Below are 24,798 nucleotides of genomic sequence, written 5' to 3' on the forward strand. Positions count from 1 at the left end.
GCCTTCAGCTCATCTGCATTTTTTGCTCACTTGTTTCTCATTTTCCTCTTGACAATACCCAATAGATTCTCTGTGGGGTTCAGGTCTGGTGAGTTTGCAGGCCAGTCAAGCACACCAACACCATGGTCATTTAACCAACTTTTGGTGCCTTTGGCAGTGTGGGAAGGTGCCAAATCCTGCTGGAAAATGAAATCAACATCTTCAAATAGCTGGTCAGCAGAAGGAAGTATGAAGTGCTCCAAAATTTCTTGGTAAACGGGTGCAGTGACTTTGGTTTTCAAAAAACACAATGGACCAACACCAGCAGATGACATTGCACCCCAAATCATCACAGACTGTGGAAACTTAACACTGGACTTCAAGCAACTTGGGCTATGAGCTTCTCCACCCTTCCTCCAGACTCTAGGACCTTGGTTTCCAAATGAAATAAAAAACTTGCTCTCATCTGAAAAGAGGACTTTGGACCTCTGGGCAACAGTCCAGTTCTTCTTCTCCTTAGCCCAGGTAAGACGCCTCTGACGTTGTCTGTGGTTCAGGAGAGGCTTTACAAGAGGAATATGACAACTGTAGGCAAATTCCTTGACACGTCTATGTGTTGTGGCTCTTGTTGTCTTGACCCCAGTCTCAGTCCATTCCTTGTGAAGTTCACTCAAATTCTTGAATTGATTTTGCTTGACAATCCTCATATGGCTGCGGTTCTCTCGTTGGTTGTGCATCTTTTTCTTCCACACTTTTTCCTTCCACTCAACTTTCTGTTAACATGCTTGGATACAGCACTCTGTGAACAGCCAGCTTCTTTGGCAATGAATGTTTGTGGTTACCCTCCTTGTGAAGGGTGTCAGTGATTGTCTTCTGGACAACTGTCAGATCAGCAGTCTTCCCCATGATTGTGTAGCCTAGTGAACCAAACTGAGAGACCATTTTGAGGCTCAGGAAACCTTTGCAGGTGTTTTGAGTTGATTAGCTGATTGGCATGTCACCATATTCTAATTTGTTGAGAAAGTGAATTGGTGGGTTTTTGTTGAATGTGAGCCAAAATCATCACAATTAAAAGAACCAAAGACTTTAACTACTTCAGGCTGTGTGCATTGAATTTATTTAATACACAAGTTTCACAATTTGAGTTGAATTACTGAAATAAATGAACTTTCCCACGACATTCTAATTTATTGAGAAGCACCTGTATATCGAAGCGGAAACGCAAGGCGGGGGGACTAACTCATTTTAATGTATTTATTTACTAAATGTACTGACTAAATAATATAACAGCTACACGTCACTTCATCCCTTGAAATCAGAAAGCAGCTAGAATTACTTTTATAGTAAATAAATCTTAAAAAACAAACAAACAAAAAAAAAACCTTGAGATTGTTTTTGCTTATGAATAACAAACATAGAGATAACAAAGGTTTTAACCACGATAAAATAGTAAGTTAACAGAATCTTAAAACATAGACAAATAATTAGAATATATATATATGTATTTATATATGTGTATATATATATATATATATATTTTTATTATAAAATTTTATATATAATATAATTTATAATATTTTATAATATAATTATATAAAAACAATGAATATTAATAAAATAATTAACTAATAAATAATGTAGAAATATATGTAATAAAAATAAATAAATAACAATCTAAAATATAAACTAATATAAATAATACATATTGTTGTTATTTTTACTATTATTATAAATAATAATAAAATAATTTTTTTTTTAAAAAAAAAAAAAAAAAAATACAACAATGCTCTATACTTCAGAAATGCAGTGCACCATAACCTTTTGACTTTTCATTTGCAAAAGCACTTCAGTTTACGACCATTAAAGCGGAAAGTGACCAAGTGGCTCCATACGGCTCCAACCGGTGACGGTTGCTAAGGTGGAATTTTGCACCAAACATTGACAGACAAACCTAAAGGCAATGAGTTTTGACTGACATGTTTTTCACCCTATAACCTGAGACTCGACGTGAGCGCTGACCAATCAAATCACTCTTCTCAGTCAGCGTGCGCCGTCTTCCCGCATGAGTCCGCCCACATCAGAAAATCTTCATGTGAGCTTCCCTGATGCTGCCAATGCTCGCGGACTATTCTGTATATAGAAGGTAAAAACTGATTTCGTTTGCAGAATTGTGTCTTTTATGCAATATATATCGCAGAACTCTGCTTTAAAGTGCATGTCAGTGTCATTTCGCGGGAAGCTAGTAAGACTGGTACGTTCATTTCTCTTCGCGGTTTTCATTAGCGTGCATTTAGTAGCGTATTATCATCAGTTTGGGCAGACCGTTCAATGAGACATGATGCTTTTCAAACTTTGCAACGCAGTGTTCATGTGATGATGCCTTTATCCGTGTTACACAAAGCATCATAACAAATCTTGTTTGTAAAAAAATAATGTTGTAGATATTAAACTGTAAGTCAATCCACATCTCTCAATATCTCTAGCAGTGCCACTGTTTTTGTCCTGGGCTGTTATTTAAATGAAGGTCTTATAAGTTTCTATGTTTTGTCTGCTTTGTGATTCAATATAATTGGACGACAGAGCTTTCATCAGTTTGTTAATCTAATTTATTGCTATCTTAAGGTCCTTCTCTGTCCATCTGATTCTTTCTTTTAACATCTCTCCTTCTGTACCCCTCTTACCTCCTTTAAAGAGTGGTGGTAATTCCTCCTGACATTTCATACTTAATTCATAACCTTTCCTACACTGGCTTTTGATTTTAGTTTTGCTCAGTTTTTGCATTCGTCCAAGCCTGTATTGCTTTTAGGCTTTATTTGTTATTCATTTTAGTGTCCCACTAGTTTGTCTAAAAAGGCAGTCTGCATTTGCCTCATCCAGGCCAGGTGGCAGTTGTAGGGATTCCCAGCATGCAGCTGGATTCTGTGTGGAAAAAATATGAACCTTTCACTCATCAGGAGCTGCTCCGATCGAGTCGGTTTAATAATTCCTGCTGGCATCGTGAATGGATGACTAATATGGATTCTGTGTGGAAAAAATATGAACCTTTCACTCATCAGTATGTTTGAGTGCTATCAGACAAAATATTTGGTTCACCTATGAAAATATATATATATATTTGTATCTATATCTATGTATCTCTCTCTCTCTTCTGAATTGACTGCTAATAATAAAAATCTAGTATTGTTTTACTGATCCTAATTTTATGTGTTCTGCTCTCTCTGTCTCAGCATGAGAAGTCATTTACACAGACATGGATAAATATGAGAGGTTGAAGAAAATTGGGGAGGGATCCTTTGGGAAAGCCATCCTGGTCAAGTCAAGGACAGACAGCCGACAATATGTTATCAAGGAGATTGGCATCTCCAGGGTGAGTTGATCGTTGAGTTGATCTTTGGAATAAGTATTTCAGTTATTAAAAACCTAATTGTTTAAAAGTGGTAAGATGTATTATATTTGATGTGTATCTTCTTATATATATACATGCAGTATTCTTTTCCTCATCAGATGTCGAACAAAGAAAGGCAAGAATCACGCAAAGAGGTGGCAGTTCTGGCTAACATGAGCCATCCAAACATCGTCCAGTACAAGGAGTCCTTTGAAGGCAAAGCCCCCTCATACACTGAGACATCCATATTCAGAAATGTGTATTAAGTGATGTTGTAATGTGATGCTTCGTTGCCCAGCTCTGCCGTTAAGTTGACAGTCATGACAAACGGGTATCAACGAGGTCTTTGGTCTTTAGTTGACCGATCTTGATTAATCTGAGAACATTAGTTCCGGCACAGACCAGACCCACTGCATTTCTGTTCTAAAGGCTTGTGTCTGGTTGATCGATCGTGCAGTCTGCATGATCTGGAGGATTAAATTATAGAGAGGATGTCGTTGAGCTAATGATAGTTTCTCTACATGAAGTCATGCAGCAGCAGTATCTCTGACATCCGGATGCTAGGCTAATTAATGACATAAAACTGGGGTGGTGTATGGATGTTAATGATATTAGCAGTAGAGGGCATTATGTCTGCTTAATTCCTTTTTAAGTTTACAGTGAAACCTAAGAGTCTCAATCTGATTTATCACATACTGTAAAGATACAATACTATCCCAAAGTTTGTAAGATTAATGTATTTGAAAGATGTTTCTTATGCGCTACATTTATTTCAACAAAATATAATAAAAACAGTAATATTGAGCAACAATTTTAAATAACAGTTTTTTAATATATTGTATATTTAAAAATTAATTTGAATATATTGTAAAAGCCATTACTCCGGTCATTGTCATGACCCTTTAGAAATCATTCTAATATGCTGATTTACTACAAAACATTTCTTGTTATTATTAGCATTAAAAATATTTTTGTGGAAAATGTGATACTTTTCTCAAGTTACTGTGTTGAATAGAAAGTTCAAAAGAACAGCTTTTTTATCTAAATCTTCTGTAACATAATAAATATGTTTACTGTCACTTTTGATCAATTTAATGCATATTTTTTTGATTTAGAAAAAAAATCTCACTGTTTAAACATTGCTGTTACTTTGTCATTGAAGTACAGTAATGTTTCTCTCTTTTTCTTCAGAGAGTGGTTGTTTGTACATAGTAATGGCCTACTGTGAGGGAGGAGACCTGTTTAAGAAGATCAATAATCAGAGAGGGACTCTATTCACTGAGGAACAAGTAAGAGGAACAATGCTCTGCACCTAAAAGGCCACTAATTTTTCTCACTCCTACAAAAGTGAATAGTACCTATGAAAAATCAATTTAAAGTCAAGTGCAATTCACTCATATGGGATGAAGAATCCAGTCTTACCAGCCGCTAACCTGTTTTATTCTATAACATACCATTAAATAATAAACAAAATGATGAAGTGAACTTTTAATTTCTTTTATTATAATAAAATAATCTTTGTTGTTGAATGTTAGCAAAATACCAATTTTAAACTCAAGAATAATCTTGCATTGTTATCATCTGAAATCCTGATCCCTGTCTGTTGTTTTCTGGAAATTCTTGACTGGTTTGTGCAGATCTGCCTGGCTCTGAAACACGTACATGACCGCAAAATCCTACACAGGGACATCAAATCACAGGTACCACTATATCTCTCTCACACACTTGAACCAACATTTCAATGGCAGTACAGCACAATGTACAATATCCTTAGACTTGGTTTACATACAGTATGCCTCGTACATGATTTCTGCTTTTGTTTTCTATCAAATATTTTTCTGACCAAAGATGGTACCATACAGCTGGGTGACTTTGGAATCGCTAGAGTCTTGAACAGGCAAGATATTTCCATTTGATTTTGGTGAAGGAATGTGGTATAAATGACCTTCATATGTAATGTGGTTCTGTATGCAGCACCGTGGAGTTGGCGAGGACATGTATTGGCACACCTTACTACCTGTCACCAGAGATATGTGAAAATAAACCATACAACAACAAGAGGTAAAGTACTTCCTGTTCTGAGCCAGAGGGGTATATATGGGCAGTACAGTAGCTACAGAGCACTCATTAACACTTGTACAGTTTGCTGAATCAATGATGTAAGTTTATATGAGTTCCTCTGATCCCAGCAGCTACGTATTGATCCCAAGTCATTTGTTCCTGGACTGTTTGTAACTTGATCAGTTTGAATATTTTAGCCACTATTGATGAACACCAGCTGTGTTACATTTCTATTCAAAGGATTAGGGTCGGTAAGATTTTTAATTATTTTTTCAAAGAATTATCTTAAGCTCAACAAGGCTGCAATTATCTGATCAAATCCAATAAAAATAATAATACTATGAAATATTTTTACAATTAAAAAAACTGCTTTTTATTTGTATGTATTTTGAAATGTAATTTATTCCTGTAGTAGCATAGCTGAATTTTCAGAAGCCATTGCTACAGTCTTCAGCACCACATGATCCTTCAGAAATCATTTTAATATAACGATTTGATGCTCAGGAAACATATTATTATCAGTATTATAAACAGTTTTGCGGCTTAATATGTTTGGTAAAACCATGATTATTTTTTTTATAATAATTCAGTCTGTGATGCATTAATTGGATTTTAAACCACATATGGATATGCATTGGTTTGGATTGCCAAAAAGTCAGATTTTGTACAAAGCTATATTGTTTGATATTCAAATTACTTTAGATTTATATGCTGTTTGTTTGTGTGTATATGTTTTCATGTGCACATGTGAGTAATCCAAATGCGCTACCCCAAAATTTACCCATTTGTCCCACTTTCTCCCTTTCTGTTTGCTTTGTTTTTTGTCTTCTCTCCTTCTTTCTGCGTTGTTCTGTCTGGTCTGACCCTAGTGATATCTGGGCCCTGGGATGTGTCCTGTATGAAATGTGCACGCTTAAGCATGCAGTAAGTACCTCATGTTCTCAATAGTAGCTTTTTTTTTATTTGTGAGTGGTTTTGTGCTTATCTTTTGATGTGAATGATAAAACAGAACCAGATCTTTCATATCTTTTTAACCTGTCTCTGCATGTAGGTTTTATTTTCTCTCCCTCTTCCTCTGTCACTTCCCTTCTTTCATTATTTACACCATGAATGCTCTGTAGAGACTTATATTTTACAGTGGAGAGGCAAGTGAAACTGCAGCAGTTTTAAAAATTGAGATGATTAGCTGTGTGGAGAGACACATTCCAACTGAAGAGATTTCATTTGAAAGACTTTTCCTGTATTCTTTGATATTATTGAAGGCTTACATGATTTATGATTTGAGTGAATATGGTATTATAATTTTATTTTCAATTAGGAGCATTTATATGATGTCTTTTCTCAGTTTGAGGCTGGAAACATGAAGAACCTGGTGTTGAAAATCATCCGTGGTTCATACCCGCCTGTTTCCGTGCATTACTCCCAAGACCTGCGCTCTCTCTTGGCCCAGCTGTTCAAGCGCAACCCCCGGGAGAGACCCTCCGTCTCAGTCATTTTGGACAAGCCTTTTCTTGCTCGCAGGATTCACAAGTTTCTCAGCCCTCAGGTGACACATGATAACAGACTTGTATGGGCAGTGTGATGAATCATAATAGTCAGTCTGTGCGTTGTGACTCAGATATAACTCAGATGTTATATAACGCTTAGGTCTAATTCCAGACCCACTTCAGCATGTGTTGCAGAATTTGTTTGTTTAGTATGTCCCCCTTATATGTTGCAGATTTTTGCTCAGGAATTCAGCCACTCACTTCACCTTAATCAGCCTAAAATGGGTGTGGCCCAGGGAGCACCAGGTAGGAAAACATTCATTAATAACTAATAAATATGTTACCTTCTGTTTATTGTTGCTATATCCGGATTATTCTATTACCCTGAATGTAATAGGGGGAGGGGATTATTTCCAAGTCTTGGTTTCCACTGTCAGATGAGCGGTAGTCACTTATTAAGATGTGCCTGGAGTATATTGTTGACTTGTTCTCTTGATCTCTGAATATCATTGTTCTGTTCCTCTTCACTCCCCAGCCAAACGCCCTGCCCCAGGCCCCATCCCCATCTCCCCAGCTCAGAAAATCACAAAGCCAGCAGCTAAATATGGAGTGCCTTTAACAGTCCGAAGACCATCTGATGCCATCAGAAAGGTCCCGGATGCGGCAAAGAAACCAGTCAAACTCAAGCAGGTGAGAACCATGGGAAATAAGGACACCATGTATGTCATTGGCTAATCCACTCCTTTGTTTTGCCCATACATTATCACTCAGTATGTATGGAGGGGCATTTGTGTAACATTCAGACATTTGTTGATGTTGTCCCGCTGTGTGCTATAAATGAGAGCGAGAGACCTCTGATCCTCGCCCCTCGGTGTCATGTGTTGTCCAGGCTCCCCCTCCTGCAGCAGCTCAGAGGAGAGTGAGTCGAGTGGAGGAGGAGAGGAGGAAGCATGAGGTACTTCAGAGAGTGCCCTCTATCTACAGACTCTTCTACTAACACCCAGCCCCAAACCTCCTTATTAACCCACCTACCCCTGTACAAACATCCTCTGTCCTCCACCAGTATCTTTTTTCCATAGTCTCAAATTGGCTTACACTTTATTTCATTAATAAGTCCCATTTATTGGTCTATTCTAGGTGTTTAAAGATCTGGGCTGCTATAGGCATTATTGTAATCTTCTTGCAAAGAATGATACGTCATATATCATTATTGTGACTTTGAGCAAGACACTTATCCACAGGTTGGTCTAGCAGCACTATCACTGTGATAAGTGAACTTATAGTTGCTTTGGATAAAATTGTAAGCAAAATGACTGTTTCTGACTATTTAAATATAATAAGAGAGATTAGATTTATGCTTAGTTATCACCTACTGCTGTAGTATCACAAACTAATATTCTAAACACACACACACAACTTGTTTTTCTCTTCAGTTAATTTTTTTTTTATCTTTCCCCTCCTTTTTGTTGGTGTCCTCCTGCTTCTCTCCAACTGCTGTCATTTATATGGTGGGCATCTACATTTGTTTCCTTTTCCACCCCTTTTTTTTAATTAACCCTTTCACCAGTCCAATGTTCATACTGTAAATGTGTATAGACCTGCTCTACCTTCTGAGCCACAAGGTGCTGAACCATTATGCTATTGTTCAACAACTGATCTATTTTGGAAACAAATATTCTTTAAAGATTATATGTGGACATTTAACTGCTCTTGCCTCTCTTTGCTGCATGGAGTTGCACAAACAAATTTTTCTATGTCATGACTATTGCAAACAAGTAATGGGAAATATTTGTGGTTTGTGGTGTTTGTCATGTTTCTATTTCAGGAAGGACTGAGGAAGAAACGGATGGAGATGATGGAGAGGGAAAGGAAGCAAAGAGAACAGGTGAGCTATTGTTGACATCATGTCACATGTTTTTTTTTTTTTTTTTAACTATCCAGAATCATCTTTTACAGATATTTTTATTTCAAATAAGTGTTCTTTTGTACTTTCTGTTCATCAAAGAATCCTGAAAAAAATATGTCTTGAGGTTTTCACAAAAAATATTAAACAGCCTAAACCGAACTGTTTTCAATATTAATATCAGTAAGAAATGTTTCTTGAGCATCAAACCAGCATATAAGTATAACATAATTACCATAATTTTATATATATATTAGGGATGTGACGAGATCTCGTGGTATGAGATCTTGCAAGATCCGATGTGTTCCGCGAGATCCGGCTGGTCTCGCAAGAACGTGACGATATCCTTGCAAAACAATTTGCAGTTTACATTAGAGCTGCACAATTAATTGTTTAAAGATCGCGATCTCAATTCAAACACACAGGCAATCTTATTCCTGAAAGACAACGATTTAGCTTTGTTTATTTACAACTGTTTCACATTGCGAGTGTCAGTGGAGCGTGAGAAGCACGTTTTGTCGCTGCCCATGCATTCAGGCTGCTGCTGATACAGAAAGAGCAACACAAAAAGTTTTTTCAATCACACATAATTATTTCTGTGTTACAGACATTTTATTAACATTTATGTATTTTAATTTTGCTCAAATTAATATATTTTTTAAAGACTTAAGCAATAAACAATTTGTCAAAACCACTAGTAAATTGTTATTTTTAGGGATGCACTGATATGAAAATTTTGGCCGATACCGATAATTCTTTAAATATCAAAGCCCATAACCAATATGTTGGCCGATAAATCTAAATCCACATTTTTACATAATTTTTGAGATCCTGATTACCAAAAAAAAATCTCACCATTAAAAGGCATTAAACACTTCAACATGAATCAAACATAAAGCAGCCTTACAAATAAATAAAATAATGCTTAAATAATGGAAACAAGTTACTGGACAACATTACTTACCTGTAAAAAAAATATAAGGCGATAAGATGATGGAGTGTGTTGAAAGAGCACAATCATGTAAGGACTATAGCCAGAGATATTATCAAAATCATTAAATATTGTCATTATTAAGAGTATTTGGCATTTCCAATTAATGTAGACTTGTTATTTTCTGGCTATTATTATTAGGTTACTTTTATTATTAAATTAACATTACAATTAATTTGCTTTGCAACAATTTTATAGCGCATTATCGCATAACTGACACGCTCTGACTCACAGCCTGTGAGGAAAATAAAAAATTAGGCTATTAGCTTAGGCTACTCCTCAAAGAAAATGTTTTAAAAATGTATTTTAAAACAGGTTTATTATAGCCTACAATGAATTATAGACCTATAGCCTAAATAAAATTGTTACACTTCAGTAACACTTTATCAATGAAACAAAAGAGCAGCTTTTTTTTATGCACCGACTTTCAAAAACAACCTCTTCAACATGAATAATGTTTCTTCTCATTGTTTTCACTATGTTCGGGCCACAAGAGAAACATTAAAGAAATAAATTAAACAGTTATATATACCACATATTGGGAGATATAATAAAATATTGTTATACCACATATTGGGAGATATAATAAAATATTGTTACTTGGTGTGTCCTTGTATCTTACACCTTTAACCCTATGATTATTCAGGTAGGGTATAAGGAGAGTCAAATCTAGACTAAACCATAAAGTACTCACCCTCCCACAGGTTGCAGTCCTTTCGGAATGACGTAGAAGACTCTTGTTGTTTTTGTTTGAGGCTTAGTTTGTAGTTATAAGTAAAGTCTCAAGGGAGGCAATCATAACAAGAAAATCTTACTCCTCAGACCTTATACTACTTTTGTGGTAATTCCTATTACATATCAATGTCTGTTACTCATGACGAATGTCTTATGTCGCTTACGTTGCTGTCTGGGTCTAGCACTCTTCCTCTTCTTCATCGTAGTCTTCGTCTGTCTCATCTCCGCTTGATGTTGCAACATGCTTTCTTCACCTTCTAACTTTCACAATGGTTGCTTATTCAACCTAACAAAGCAAGTATTGTAAGTGCAAGCATTTTTATATCAAAGCACATATGGTATTAACATAAAAACAAGCTAATTATATAACATTGAAATAGACATTCGGTAATGCGATATATCACTATAATGAACATGCACAATATTGTTATCATGGGGACTTCAAAATACAGTGAATAATTTTTTATTAGCCTATAATTTATTCGGATTTTTTAATGCATTTTAAGAATATTTTTCCAATCAACTGCGCACTCTCATGTAAACAAGCATGGATGAGAAGTGCATGAGGCGTTGAATGAAAGCGCACATTCACTCTCTGACAGCAGGTGGCGCTGAAAGGCAGAAATGCAGCCGTTACCCCGGAAACAAAGCAGCTGTGCAGTGCTACTTTTTAAAATGTTTTTAAATGATTTAAACAGCCATTCAGATTTGTGTGTTCGCTCTGGTGCTCATCACAGCGCTAAATACTTAAATACATAGACTTAAAGGGGTCATATGATGCTGCTAAAAAGAACATTATTTTGTGTATTTGGTGTAATGAAATGTGTTAATGCGGTTTAAGGTTCAAAAAAACACATTATTTTACACATACTGTACAGTATTGTTTCTCCTCTATGCCCTGCCTTCTGAAACGCGTCAAATTTTACAAGGCTCATCGGTCTGAAAAGCGAGGTGTGCTCTGATTGGCAGCTATCCAATGCATTGTGATTGGCCGAATACCTCAAGCGTGTGACGGAAATGTTATGCATCTTAACATATTGTGATGCCCTGTCCGGCCGGAGCGACGAGACATAAACATAAAACCCATTATAAACGTGATATAAACATGATTTCTAGTTGTGTTTTCTTTTGGAAGGCAAAAACAAAGTCGTTTTGCTTTCTCAACGAAACAGCATCACACACCGCGGCCTTGAGTGAGCGGAGGCTGGAGGCCTAGAGTGAGATTAATAACTTCTGTAGCAAATGTAACTATTGCTCATTGTTAATGTTAGTGCATTAACTAATGTTAATTAATGAGAACTTATTGTAGGGTGTTACCTATTGGTCTTTATAATACTTTTGCACTTTAATCTGTGTGAATTATTTACTTTTTTGTGTATTGCTTTATTGTATTTAAGTGTTCAGTTTCTTTTTGTTATAAGAAAAAAGTTATAAAACCTGTTATACTTTGACAACACTTTTTTGCAATAAAATTTCAGTATCGTGATAATACCATATACCATGATAAAAGCATTAGCAATTAATTGCAACATGAAAATTTGATACGATCACATGCCTACATTGAAACCGGTAAATAGCAATATCAAAATCCATATCCGAAACCATATGTGTGTGTGTACATGGGTACTAAATTGTTGTGTCATGAGTTCACATCAAGTTCAGCAGATGCTGTTCTGGTTTCATTAGATGGATGGATGGATGCTATTTGTAATATGCCTCTTGGGTAGAAAGACATTAAAAGCCTCTTGATTGAGTCAGTGACCCTCAGTAATTGTGTTTCTCTCTGTAGATGTTGTTACTGAAGGCTGCTCAGATGAAGAGATTTGAGAGGGAAAAGGTGAAATAATCAGTGCACATCTGCAAATGGTTATTTAACAATAAATTAACGATGGTTTAATTTGTTTGTGTTAAAAGTTTAACTTGGACCTTTTTCATTTCAGCTGAACCGAATCAACCGGGCTCGGGAGCAGGGCTGGAGACATGTGCTCAGTTCCAGTGGAGGCAGCAGTCCTGAGCGAAAGGTACAATGGTCTTTCTTGTCTTCTACAGATAAGTTGATAAAGTGACGTGGCATTCAGCCAAGTATGGTGACCCATACTCAGAATTAGTGCTCTGCATTTAACCAATCCGAAGTGCACACACACAGAGCAGTGAACACACACACACACACACTGTGAACACACACCCGGAGCAGTGGGGAGCCATTTTATGCTGAGGCGCCCGGGGAGCAGTTGGGGGTTCGATGCCTTGCTCAAGGGCACCTAAGTCATGGTATTGAAGGTGGAGAGAGAACTGTACATGCACTCCCCCCACCCACAATATCCTGCCACGACTTCCCCTAAAGGCTGCTAATATTGTTGTCACTCTTAAAGGGTTAGTTCACCCAAAAATTCAAATTGTCATTAATGACTCACCCTCATGTCGTTCCAAACCCGTTAGACCTCCGTTCATCTTTGGAACACAGTTTAAGATATTTTAGATTTGGTCTGAGAGCTTTCTGACCCTCCATTGAAAATGTATGTACGGTATACTGTCCACGTCCAGAAAGGTAATAAAAACATCATCAAAGTAGTCCATGAGTAGTGACATCAGAGGGTCCGTTAGAATTTATTGAAGCATCGAAAATACATTTTGGTCCAAAAATAACAAAAATTCCGACTTTATTCAGCATTGTCTTCTCTTCCCGGGTCTGATGTGAGTGCGTTCACAATAATGCAGTGACACCGCTGACGTACGACGCTGCTGACGTGTTTTCTGGTGTGCCCAATAACAAAGATAACACGTCACTGCAGTGTTGTGAACGCGCTCATAACAGACCCGGGAGAGAAGTCAATGCTGAATAAAGTCGGAATTTTTGTTATTTTTGGACCAAAATGTATTTTCGATGCTTCAATAAATTCTAACGGACCCTCTGATGTCACTACTCATGGACTACTTTGATGATGTTTTTATTACCTTTCTGGACGTGGACAGTATACCGTACATACATTTTCAATGGAGGGTCAGAAAGCTCTCGGACTAAATCTAAAATATCTTAAACTGTTCCGAAGATGAACGGAGGTCTTACGGGTTTGGAACGACATGAGGGTGAGTCATTAATGACATAATTTAAATTTGAACTAACCCTTTAAGGTTTCTCTTTCTGTGCTTCTTTTTTGCATAGTTTTATGGGAGTGGTGGCGGCGGCATTGGAGCACCACATTCCCCTGCAATAGGCCCCTCCCCTGTGCCTGGCCCCACCCACGCCACACCTTATCTCCCTGGCCCCACCCCTATTGCTGCTCCTGTTCCTGCTTTAGCTCCAAGCAGAGCTCCATATGACCACGTCCACCCAGCAGCTGAAAAACCAGCCAAACCTACACCTAAAGTTGGTGCTGGAGAAGCAGCCAAGTCTTCAGGGAACAATGGCAGGTGAATGAGATGGATGAGAATGAAACTCTGCCATTCAAGACTGTTTTGACAAGTGTTTTTTTGTATTCCTGTCTTTTTTTTTTTATGTAATGTGCAGCGATGTTGATAATGTTATTATCATTAAAGCACCTCTGCTGACTCTGGGACGCTGAATGGTCATGCCTGCATCCCTATTAAGGATGTTGTCAGGAAAGAACCACGTAAAGCAAGTCTCCAAAACGAGCAGATTTCAAAAAACGACTATGCCAATAGGTCAGGTGGCTATGTGTTTTATCAGTTATATATGTCAGATATTCAGTCTTAAGCCTTCCGTCTGTCAAGCAGAGCTAAGATAACCTCTTCTATCTCTCTGTCTCTAGGTTTCGAGGTCAGCTGGTGGCAGAGAGGACTAAACAGGTGGAAGAGTTTCTACAGCGGAAAAGAGAAGCCATGCTGAATAAAGTCCGTGCGGAAGGACAGCTGGTGCGAGTTTTTTTACCTTGACCTCTTTTGGTTAAATGAGTGTTCTGGTTTCATTACAACAATGTTTCGGGCATAAAGTCAATTTCCATGGAAAATCATTTTCACTCTAGGTTTTAAGGTCAACGTGATATGAAAAAATACCCTATCTATTTTGTAAATCCATGTTATTGATCTTATTGTGAACTATTAATCCATGCATATGTTAATTAAAATGTCATAACTTTATTTTCTGGTAAAATGATAGACTTCCCTCTGGTGATATATGCAGACTTCTCCAATTATTTAGTCCGCATAAACACTGCCCCTTTATTACAATCAACCTCAAGCTTGCATTCAGATCTGTCTTCATTCAATTAACTGACGGACAGAAATAAGTCTGTATAAGGTGTTGAAGTCAGTGATGGAATTGATGTTACATTTAATTATATGGCTTTTATAATATCGAATTAACCAATGGGCGAATAGGGGGCCCGGCAAAACCTGGCCGCCATCTTTGCAAGCTGGACAAACTCCTCCCGATGCAGGAGACCCCAAGTCAACAAAGAGGAGGAGGTAGGAGTCCTGTCTGGGACCAAACAACACTCCTCACTCCATCACGTCACTTAAACCCTTCATTGTTTGGTTCCTTAATTTAAGTTGTAAATGTCCACGTGATGTTGCTGCATCTGCTCACCTGTGCCATCTGATGTCCAGTACCTGCACAGTGTATGTTTGTGTATGTGGCCGCGACCTACACTGGAAATGCTCTGGTTCATCATTTCATTGCATTCTGGCAAAATTCCCCAATGTGTGTTTTGTCTTTTTTTTCATTTGAGGATGTTACTCTGCTTCAACAACCCTTGTTTTGGATCCTTCATCATTTTATTCCATTTTTGAAGAGTATCCAGTGTAACTGCAGGATTCTAGCTGAAGACTGACTGCTGCTTTTTATGCTCATTAATGAATGGCTTTGTTTCTGCTGTAAATGTTCACCACTTGGTTTTCTTGAGTTTGCTGTTCCCACAATACAGCGTAAATGTTTAATGCTGTTTTTCTTTTCCAGTATATTTCACCAATTATATTCCATCAGTTCATGTTCAATGTGTTTTGCCCCTATTCTTATGTTTGTTGGAAGGAGACAATGGGAAGAGCACAAAGAGAGATGGTATGTGATCTGTGTGTTTCTCAGGAGTACTTGACGAGATTACGACAGATCAGACTACAGAACTTTAATGAACGCCAGCAGATCAAAGCTCGCCTCAGAGGAGAGAAGGTATATGCACCCACATATACACCTCTTTGACATTTCTTTCAACTGTAGATTTATTGTTGACAATCTTGTCAGCTGTATCATTATATTTATATAAATGTTTAATAATATTTATTTCTATCAGTTTCAGTGCTTTTACACATTATGAAATAGTTTTTTAATTAATTTGTTAATTTTTATTATATTTGGACCATCTATCGCAGTATGACAGTGACTGCTCAGACAGTCAGGAGCCATGTGAAGAGGCAGTACTCAGAAGGAAGAAGATCGAGGCCTTGAAGGTTTTGCATTTTAATATATATTTTTCAAATTAAATGATCAGTGTAAAAATTTTAATCGAATACTTGAATTATATATATACCATTCTTTTCCTTTTTTTTATGTTTTTGAATGTAGTATATTTTTTTTAACAAAAGGTATTTTGTTTGTTTTTTATGCAGTAAAAACAGTAATATTGGGATAAATATTACTAAAATTTTAAATAACTGTTTTCTATTTTAGAATGTTTTAAAATTCCTGTGATGCAAACCTGAATTTTCAGCAGCCATTACTCCAGCCTTCAGTGTGACATGATCCTTCAGAAATCATTCTGATATGCTGATTTGGTGTTCAAGAAATATATAATCTTATAATCAGTGTTGAAATCAGTTGTGCTGTCGTGACAAATAGACGAAACCTGTGCCGCTCTGTTTGGACGCTTCGGAAATTAATCAGAAATTTAAAATCCTAAGTACAAAAATGAAGCAAGCAGGCATCCATCAATTTTGCCATCTTCTATGTAGACATCACCTGGTAACAGTGGTAAACACCTGCCACTCAGATGACGCAAACGTACCGTGATTCAGAACCAAAAAAACACAGTATGAACACGAACCAGTGGGGAAGGGGAGAAGCAATCAAACACTGGTTTTGGACCAGGCAATCGAACCAAATATGAAAGCACCCATAGATGATTCTTAGAAGGTCTTATTGAAAACGTTTAAAGTGTAAATGTCTTAGTATCAGAATGCAAAAGCAACCAAACTGTTATTTGAGTAAAACCGTTATCAAGAATGTGTGCTTTTGTGTAAGCCCAGTCAAAGGCTCGTGCTGCTATACTTAAAGAACAGCTGGAAAAGAAGAGAAGAGAAGCCTATGAGAGAGAGAAGAAAGCATGGGAGGATCATGTATGTCATCTTTGTTTGCCAATCTTCTTGTCTTTCCTCATCTCCCCTCGTCCATCGCTTATGTTTTTTATTGTGCCTTTTGCTTTGTCTTATCTTTTGGAACAAAGCAGCTTGTTGCACGAGGAGTGAAGGTTGCTGTTGGAGCTGTGGGTGGAGCTCCACCTCCTGCAGCACCTGCCACTCAGCCATCTGACTCCACCTCTCAGGAAGATGCTTCCAAAGCCACACCCTCCTTTAGACCCACCACTCCAGCCATCTCCATGACTGCTGCTCTGAAGGATGTGGGCGCGGTTAGTCACCTATCACGCTGATTAAATCACCTTTGCTTTATTTGCTCAAACAGCCATCTCATGTTTACCTGTTTTCTTTTTTGGTAGATTTCATTAGGGCAGAGTTCTCCTATGAAAGAGGTCTCCCTTAAGGCAGAAACATCTGGTGTACAGGTGGGAAATGCATATTTGGATGTGAGAAATACTATTAATATGAGCAGCTGACCGAATAATTATCAATGAACACTTTGACTATAATGAGATCTATGTATTTTTTTTTTTAGAGTGACAAGAAGGAGATTCTTCGCCAGCTTAATCAAAAGGTGCAATCCACTGAGGAAGATGCTGTGAAAGATCCCACACCTTGCAGCAGTGCATCATGCCCAACTCCTCAACAGATCCAACCTTCCATCACTGAGGAAAGGCCACCTACAGCTGGTGATAGGAGGAAATGGGAAGCTGTAGCTCCACCCATATTGTCTGTAGCTGAACAAACTCTGGAGGAGACCAGTGCAACTTTGACAGGTATAAACACAACAGTCAGTATGTTCTTATTACTAGTACTGTCAAATCCTGTGTGACTACTTAAATGTGTTTATATGGTATCTAAAGGGTTGGTTGATTATGATTTCTCTTTTTTAACTTTAGTTAGTGTGTAATGTTGCTGTTGGAGCATAAGCAATGTTTGCAAAGTTAAGACGCTCAAAGTTCAGTGCAAAGGGATAAATTTTATTTTAAAGAAAACACTGTTTAAGGACTACAAAAAAATGCTGGTAGGGACTACAACGAGCTTCTTCCCGGTTTTGTGACATCACAAACCCCTATGTTTACATAAACCCTGCCCCCGGGAACATGCATCTACCCGTAATGGCAAGGGGGTGTGACGTTTCCCAACAATATGCACAAGGCGGTTAGCGAATCACAAACACACTGGGCCAGCTAATTAATCAGAGTCCGATTGCATATTTCTGAGGGAGGGGCTTCATAGAACCAGGAAGTCAACAGACTGTTTTTAGGAGAACAGAAACAGCGGTGTAGAATAAAGGTAAAATATGTGATTTTTTTTTTTTTTTTTTTTTTTTTTTTATTAACTAAGCATGAAGTTATGTTGCTCTGCATAAAATAAATAAAGTTTTGAATTAAAATGTGTTTTTTTTTAAATTTAATGTCAAGTCCATACTCCATACAGAACAATTCCATACAATACAAAAGTAGGGATGTACCGAAATTTTGTTTTTTGGCTGAAAGAGAAGGAAACAACAGCCAAAAATATGAGCTGAGAATATATGCTGCAGCACCTGACAGTGTTCAGCGGGCAGGCTTCACTCTCCCTCTAGCCGTCACTGCGCAGTGAGACACTCCGATCAATATTACACTCTATGAATGTGCGTTCCACTCATATACCGCTCATGCTCACTGGAAAAGCAAAGTACACTCAAATAACACGCCCACAGGAAATCTCTATGTAGTGTACTTGTTCCTTACAGGAACTTCCTGTTTGCAATAGTGCTACTGTGCTATAACACTGCAACGCTGGTAAAATGACGCTACCTTCTCGTTCACTGATCTGCTCACTGCTATGCTCTGCTCACATGCTCTGATAATAATAGCTTCGTAGGACTATGCATTATTTGGATAATTAGTCAAAAAAAAAGTTATATCTGATTCTCTTGCATAGAACGGAACAAAAATTAATTATTGATATATATTAAAATATTTTATGTCCAATTTTATTGTGTTACATTAAAAGTGTTTTTTTAATTCAGTATCATTAAAATTGAGTTAAATTGAAAAATCTTACAAAATGACTTTATATTATTTAATAAAATAATAATTAATACAAAACGGTTTTGGGTTTCTGCCAAGTGCATCTAGAAATTTCAGTTTCAGTTTTCGGCCCAGAATTTTTTTTTAAATCGGTGCATCTAAAAGTAAATTATGTGTCTCCGATTCCTGGCACACATTCATATTTTACTTAAACTGGCTGCTGACTTGCTTATCAACAAAACAGTATAACTGCAAGTTTAAAATGCTTGATTCAATATACAAATGTTTTGAAATTGGTTTATGTACAAATGTCAATACATATATATTATAAGTTGACCAGGATTTACGTTGAAATTTACTTTGAAAATTTACTTTGAAATGTGCGGAGACATTTCACATTTATTTAATTAAACTTTAGCATTTTGAATTTTAATTATTGCATTAGGCCGTATCACAATTCCTGTTTTTCAATCCCAACATTTAAGACCTCTTACAATGATAATTAAGTCTTTATTATACCATTTAACATATTGAAGACATTTTATGAACCTAAATTTGATACTGTATTTACGACATATATTTTTTTTTTATTAATTCTGTTCTGTGTAATTACTAAAGACCTGTCAGATCAGAACATACAAACTTTTTTTCTTGTGTTGTAGGTCAGTAATAAAGGAAAAAATTAATATATTTTAGATATTCGTGTTATATGAGCACACATTCTCTTTTCTCTCTCTGTATCTCAGTGTCTCATTTGGCATCTCCAGAGATGAATGCTCCCTCTGGTGGAGACAGGAAGAAGTGGCAAACTGATGGTACCCCTCTTCTGTCTGTGGCTCAGCAGACTCTGGAAGAAACCAGCTTTACAACAGCAAGTCAGCTAACAGGTAAACTTCCTCATCCTGAGATTCCGGATTTTTTTTTTTTTTTTTTTTTTTATCAAATTGATAGTTTTTGATAAATCAGAACAGAGGTTCTGCCACTGACAGGTGACAAAGTTTTTTGCAGCACTTTGCATTTCCATGACTCTGAGTAGTGAATGTACCAACATGAATGAATGAATGAATGAATGAAGTAAAAATCAAAATATTGCAGCAGTGAAAGGCACACACCATCAGCTCTCATTACATCATTATCGCATATTCATAGTGCATTCAGTTATAAAGGCAACATTTAGGTGATCTACTGTGAGAAATTAGTGGATACATCAGGCTGCACATTTGAATATTTTGACATTTGTTTTTGCTAGTTGACTAGATGAAGAATAAAAGTAGTCGATGCTTTATACACATCCCTATTACTTCCAGAGTGAATGGATTATGTATTAGAGTGTGTTTTATTTTGTAACCATGGATGGTGTGTTGTGTTACATGCACTGGGACTCCAGCTGCTCTACAGCAACCGGATTAATAACAAACAGGGCATTAGGTTATTTGCTAGATCTCTAGTCTTCTTTGCTCTGAGAGCAAAATCATGTAATTTCTGTTGTATGTAATAAAAATGTAATAAAATGTGTTATTTATATGCAGTAACATATTATTCTTTTTTTTTTACTTGTTTCAGAAAAAACAGCAGGTGAAGTCATTTGCATGGATGCTTGGCAGGGGGAGGGGCTAAGGAAGGCTTGGGGGCAGAGTCCAGACTCGGAGGTTCTGAAGGTGTTGGAAGAGGCAGAGCTCCAGTCCTTTACCCAGAAACTAGATCCTGCCAGCACCAGTGACCACACACTGACTGGTAAGTTTTTGAGTGTTTTTCTTCCATGTGATGAGTTCAGTCTTACTGACAATAGCTTCCTGTAAATCCTGTGGTGGTGTTTTGTTTTGTTTTTTCTTCAGAAAGCCTTAATCTCATTGAAGAGTCTTTAGATGTCACTGATGAAACCAAACAAGTGCCTCTTCCTCAGCCACGCCAGCTTGCCATTGGCCTTGCCAAACAAGAAGTGACATGTCAGGAGATCACTGCAGAGGTTAAAAGTCTGGAAATAATCCCACCAACACCAGAGGAGATAAAAAAATATTCAGTCTGGAGAAAGTGAGACAGAGGGTGAGAATAGTATTACACTGATAATGAATGCATTACTTTTAGCGACATACCTTAATATCTGGAATTGAAATGTGTAGAAATTCAAATTCTTTTGCACTTTTGTTTGTAACAAACATTTTCTCTATCCTTCCAGTGGTAGATGATATGGAGTCAGTAGTTCTGGATGAATCCTCTCAGCAACCCTCAAAGCCCCCCCCAGCAGATGTAATCCAAGCATGGATAAATGACACTCCAGTGTCTCTGTAAGCTTTTTCCTCAGAATCTGACAATTGATAGCATAATGTTGTCATTAATATCTGTATCACTGTTAAAATGAATACAGATTGTTTTCAGACTTGTCATAGACCTGTCAAAGGTTTTATTTGCTCTTTTACTTCAGTTAGCTGATCTATATATTAGCATTTTAATCTTTTTTTATTTTTTTCAAAACTTTTTTTTTTCAAAAATCAAATTTACATTCAAACTACAGAATTTTAAACGTATTTCTGTATTATCATTTAAAGAGAAAGTTCACCTAAAAACTGCCTGACGTGTAGAATTGTTTGAAGAATAGCTTTGCAAATCTTGTGATACAATATCAGCTTATAGTTAGCAGGGGCAAAAAAAAAAACATATCACAAATAAGGTTTTTTTTTTTTTTTTTTTCTCTTTATAGTGCTTAACAGTCCTAGTCACTGTCACACAACAGTCATTGAATGACAAGAGCTATGTAACAATTTGCTTTTTTCCCTTTGTTTTCTAAAGAAAAAGTAACAGCACACAGGTTTGGAACGGTCACTACTGTTCAAAAGTTTGGGGTTGAAAGATTTTTTAATTTTTTTTTTATGTTTTTCAAATAAGTCTTTTATGATCACCAAGGTTTTTCTTATTTAATAAATAGAGTAAAATAGTAATATTGTAAAATATTATTTTAATTTAAAATTACTTTCTATTTTAATATATTTTTTAAAAAGGAAGTTTCTTCATTAATTTTTTTCAAATGGAATTTTTAGCAGCCATCACTCCAGTGAATTTTTTTTAAATGTAATTTAATCTTATGATGGCAAATCTGAATTTTCAGCAAACTTTAATTTATTATTTTTTTTTATGTTGAGAACAGTTGTCTGTGTAACATTTTTACAGAATCTGTAATATATTTTTTCAGGGTTCTTTAATAAATATAAAGTTCAAAAGATCAGTATTTATTTGATATAGAAATCTTTTGTAAAATTGTAAATGTATTTACTGTAGTCTTTTATTAATATGATGGTGAAATATTGATTTCTTAAAAAAAATAAATCTAAAAGTAGTGCACATACTGACATAACTTTCATATTTGCAAAGAAAGATCCCTTTTATCATTGTTTTTTTTATATATTAGGCCAGCAGAGGGCAGAGTATTACAAGCAGATTGCACAGAGATAACGTGCAGAGAAGAGAAACAGACTGAACCTGCAGGTAGTCTCAAATCTTAATGCTAAGACACCTTATCTTCCTCTCACACAAGCATGTCTCATTATGCACCATATCAAAGTACTCCAGGCTTCCCCTTTACACTTCGTTTACTTTCTAACAATGTTAATCCTCAGAAGTTTAAAGAATGCCAGTATGAATTTTTGCTGTCAAAAACAAATAACAAATGAAGTTTTTGTTACGTCTTCTTTTCTTTTTTTCAGTTGATGAGTCTCTGTTTGTGAAGCTAAGCAGTAGTCCAGCTCACAGACGTACAGTAGCTTTGGCCATCCTGTCTGCTCAGTCCTCATTGGAAGACTCTTCCTCTGTCACCTCGCGTTCCCGCTCTGTCTCTCCACTGCGCTCCCACCGGCGTGATGACACACTTCTCATTGGCCTGTCCACTGGCCTCTTTGACGCAAACAACCCAAAGGTGAGCATCATCACTGGAACCCCATTGTACCGAGTGTGAGTCTATACTTCTTTTCTTTCTCTCACATGTTATTTTCGAAGGCAAATCAGTGGAGCTAACCTCTGGCCAAATAATCAAATGCTAAAGCTGGGAACACACTACATGACTTTTAGGCATCATACACACACTTGCCAACTTTGTAAATGGTTAAAAAAAAAAAAAAAAAAAAAACTCGTACACTAAACATCTGAGAGTCAAACACTACCAGGCTTTCTGAACACAGCAAACTGAACCTCGTTGCATGACAAATGTGAACAATTTGTGTTGTAATATCAGCTCAAAAATCAAACATGTTTAATATCCTCTGAATGGATAGAATCACAGTCTTAAGCAAAAAAACAAAAAACAAACAAAAAAAAAAACAAATCTGTGCCCATCATACATTGTGATTTTCTGTGAAATCTGTCAATTTACACTGCCCAAAATCTGCAGACTAGGCATGTGATGGTATAAAATTTTCATGTTGCAATTAATTGCTAATGCTTTTATCACGGTATATGGTATTATCACAATATTAAAATTTTGTTCCAAAAAAAGTGTTGTCATAATAAAGTATAACTGGTTTAATAACTGAACTGAACATTTAAATACAATAAAACAATACACAAAAAGTATAAAGTAAATAATTTCACACAGATTAAAGTGCAAAAGAATTATAAAGACCAATAGGTTACACTTTACAATAAGTTCTCATTAGTTAATGCACTAACATGAACAATGAGCAATAGCTACATTGGCTACAGAAGTTATTAATCTTTGTTAAAAAACACAACTGTTAGTTTATGTTAGCTCGAGTTCATTAACACAGTAGCAACTTTTGATTTGAACAACGTGTTATTAAAATGTTAAATTAACTAAGTTTAATGAATGTTTAGAATAATTTTTATTGGCAGTTTGTTAACTAATGAATTAACTAATTTTAACTAATGGGGCCTCAATGTAAAGTGTGACTGAACAATAAAGAATCAAATTTTAATTTTCAAACAATATCTAGGGCATGTTGTAGTCCAGATTAAAAATGTAAAAAAGTTAAGTCTAAATATTTAAAGAGCGGTACATATGGGTTTTCGAAAAATCTTTTTTTGTAGTTTGTAATGTAGCTATCCTTCAAAGTAAACAGTCTGCAAAGTTGTTAAAAAATGCATGATATGCATGATAAATAAAGATATTGTCTCTCAAAAGAAAGAGTCGACTCTGAACCACCTTAACGAGTCATCATATATTTGAATCTTCTGCCTGTTACCTATTATTATTATAATAATAAAAATGAATGCAATAAAACTGCTGTCACATCACAGTACCACATACAAAGTTTAAACTTGCAACTGAGAAACGTCCTGATCAAGTCGTGCTTGTGAGTTTCCGGTTGAGCGACTGCATCGGTATCATCTTCGGACTCGGGCTCGAATTGATAAGGTAATATCAATGCCATTTTTGTAACCTTATACGTCTTTTTTTACAAGTAACCCTCCGGAGCAAAAAAAAATTAATTATGGTTATGGGCATTTAGTTTCCGACATGCATTGCTTACGGAAAGACCAATCAAAACAGACTTGGCCAGCTAACCAATCAAACCTGAGTATGCTTATGGAAGGAAGGGGATTATAGATCATAAGCTCAGAACTTCTTTGAACGAATGATTGAAAAATGATTCTAATATTAAATGTATATTCTGAGAAAATTACAATGTTTTCTGACCTTAGATGCATTTAAACCTGTTTCAGGGCACTTATGCCGATTATACACCGCAGGCGTGAGCTTCGCGGCAGCTTCACGTTAGCGTTACTACAGCGTCACTGCAGCTGCAGATTCACCAGAGTATTCACACTGGAAGCGTATGTACAGCGTCACAGCAGCGGCTCCAAAGCTGCATATTTCTTTACAAAGACAACTACAAATTAGTTTTTTTGAACTTGGTCCATTATAAACTTTAAAGTTTTAAAGTCTTGAAAGTTTATTAACATGGGAAATTGCATGTTAACACAGG

At 36.4% G+C, this 24,798-nt stretch overlaps 1 protein-coding gene across 1 annotated transcript in view; it reads left to right on the forward strand.

Moving 5' to 3' along the window:
- The first annotated feature begins 1,983 nt into the window (after positions 1-1,983).
- Positions 1,984-24,798, forward strand: part of LOC122148969 (serine/threonine-protein kinase Nek1-like) — a 35,031-nt gene continuing 12,216 nt past the window's right edge. Inside the window, 32 exon segments of the mRNA XM_042777675.1 lie at positions 1,984-2,122; positions 3,207-3,346; positions 3,484-3,580; positions 4,556-4,653; positions 4,981-5,064; positions 5,194-5,261; positions 5,339-5,425; positions 6,295-6,349; positions 6,771-6,971; positions 7,146-7,218; positions 7,448-7,602; positions 7,802-7,867; positions 8,738-8,797; positions 12,331-12,378; positions 12,482-12,562; positions 13,705-13,952; positions 14,079-14,204; positions 14,312-14,414; positions 14,880-14,966; positions 15,583-15,666; positions 15,867-15,945; positions 16,735-16,829; positions 16,937-17,119; positions 17,207-17,272; positions 17,383-17,623; positions 19,612-19,752; positions 20,429-20,599; positions 20,701-20,879; positions 20,881-20,908; positions 21,042-21,150; positions 22,269-22,345; positions 22,564-22,772. Coding sequence (XP_042633609.1) covers positions 3,230-3,346; positions 3,484-3,580; positions 4,556-4,653; positions 4,981-5,064; positions 5,194-5,261; positions 5,339-5,425; positions 6,295-6,349; positions 6,771-6,971; positions 7,146-7,218; positions 7,448-7,602; positions 7,802-7,867; positions 8,738-8,797; positions 12,331-12,378; positions 12,482-12,562; positions 13,705-13,952; positions 14,079-14,204; positions 14,312-14,414; positions 14,880-14,966; positions 15,583-15,666; positions 15,867-15,945; positions 16,735-16,829; positions 16,937-17,119; positions 17,207-17,272; positions 17,383-17,623; positions 19,612-19,752; positions 20,429-20,599; positions 20,701-20,879; positions 20,881-20,908; positions 21,042-21,150; positions 22,269-22,345; positions 22,564-22,772 — 3,516 coding nt within the window. The 5' untranslated portion in view covers positions 1,984-2,122; positions 3,207-3,229.

Source organism: Cyprinus carpio, chromosome A20 (genome assembly GCF_018340385.1).
Source record: "Cyprinus carpio isolate SPL01 chromosome A20, ASM1834038v1, whole genome shotgun sequence".
NCBI classification, from domain to species: domain Eukaryota; kingdom Metazoa; phylum Chordata; class Actinopteri; order Cypriniformes; family Cyprinidae; genus Cyprinus; species Cyprinus carpio.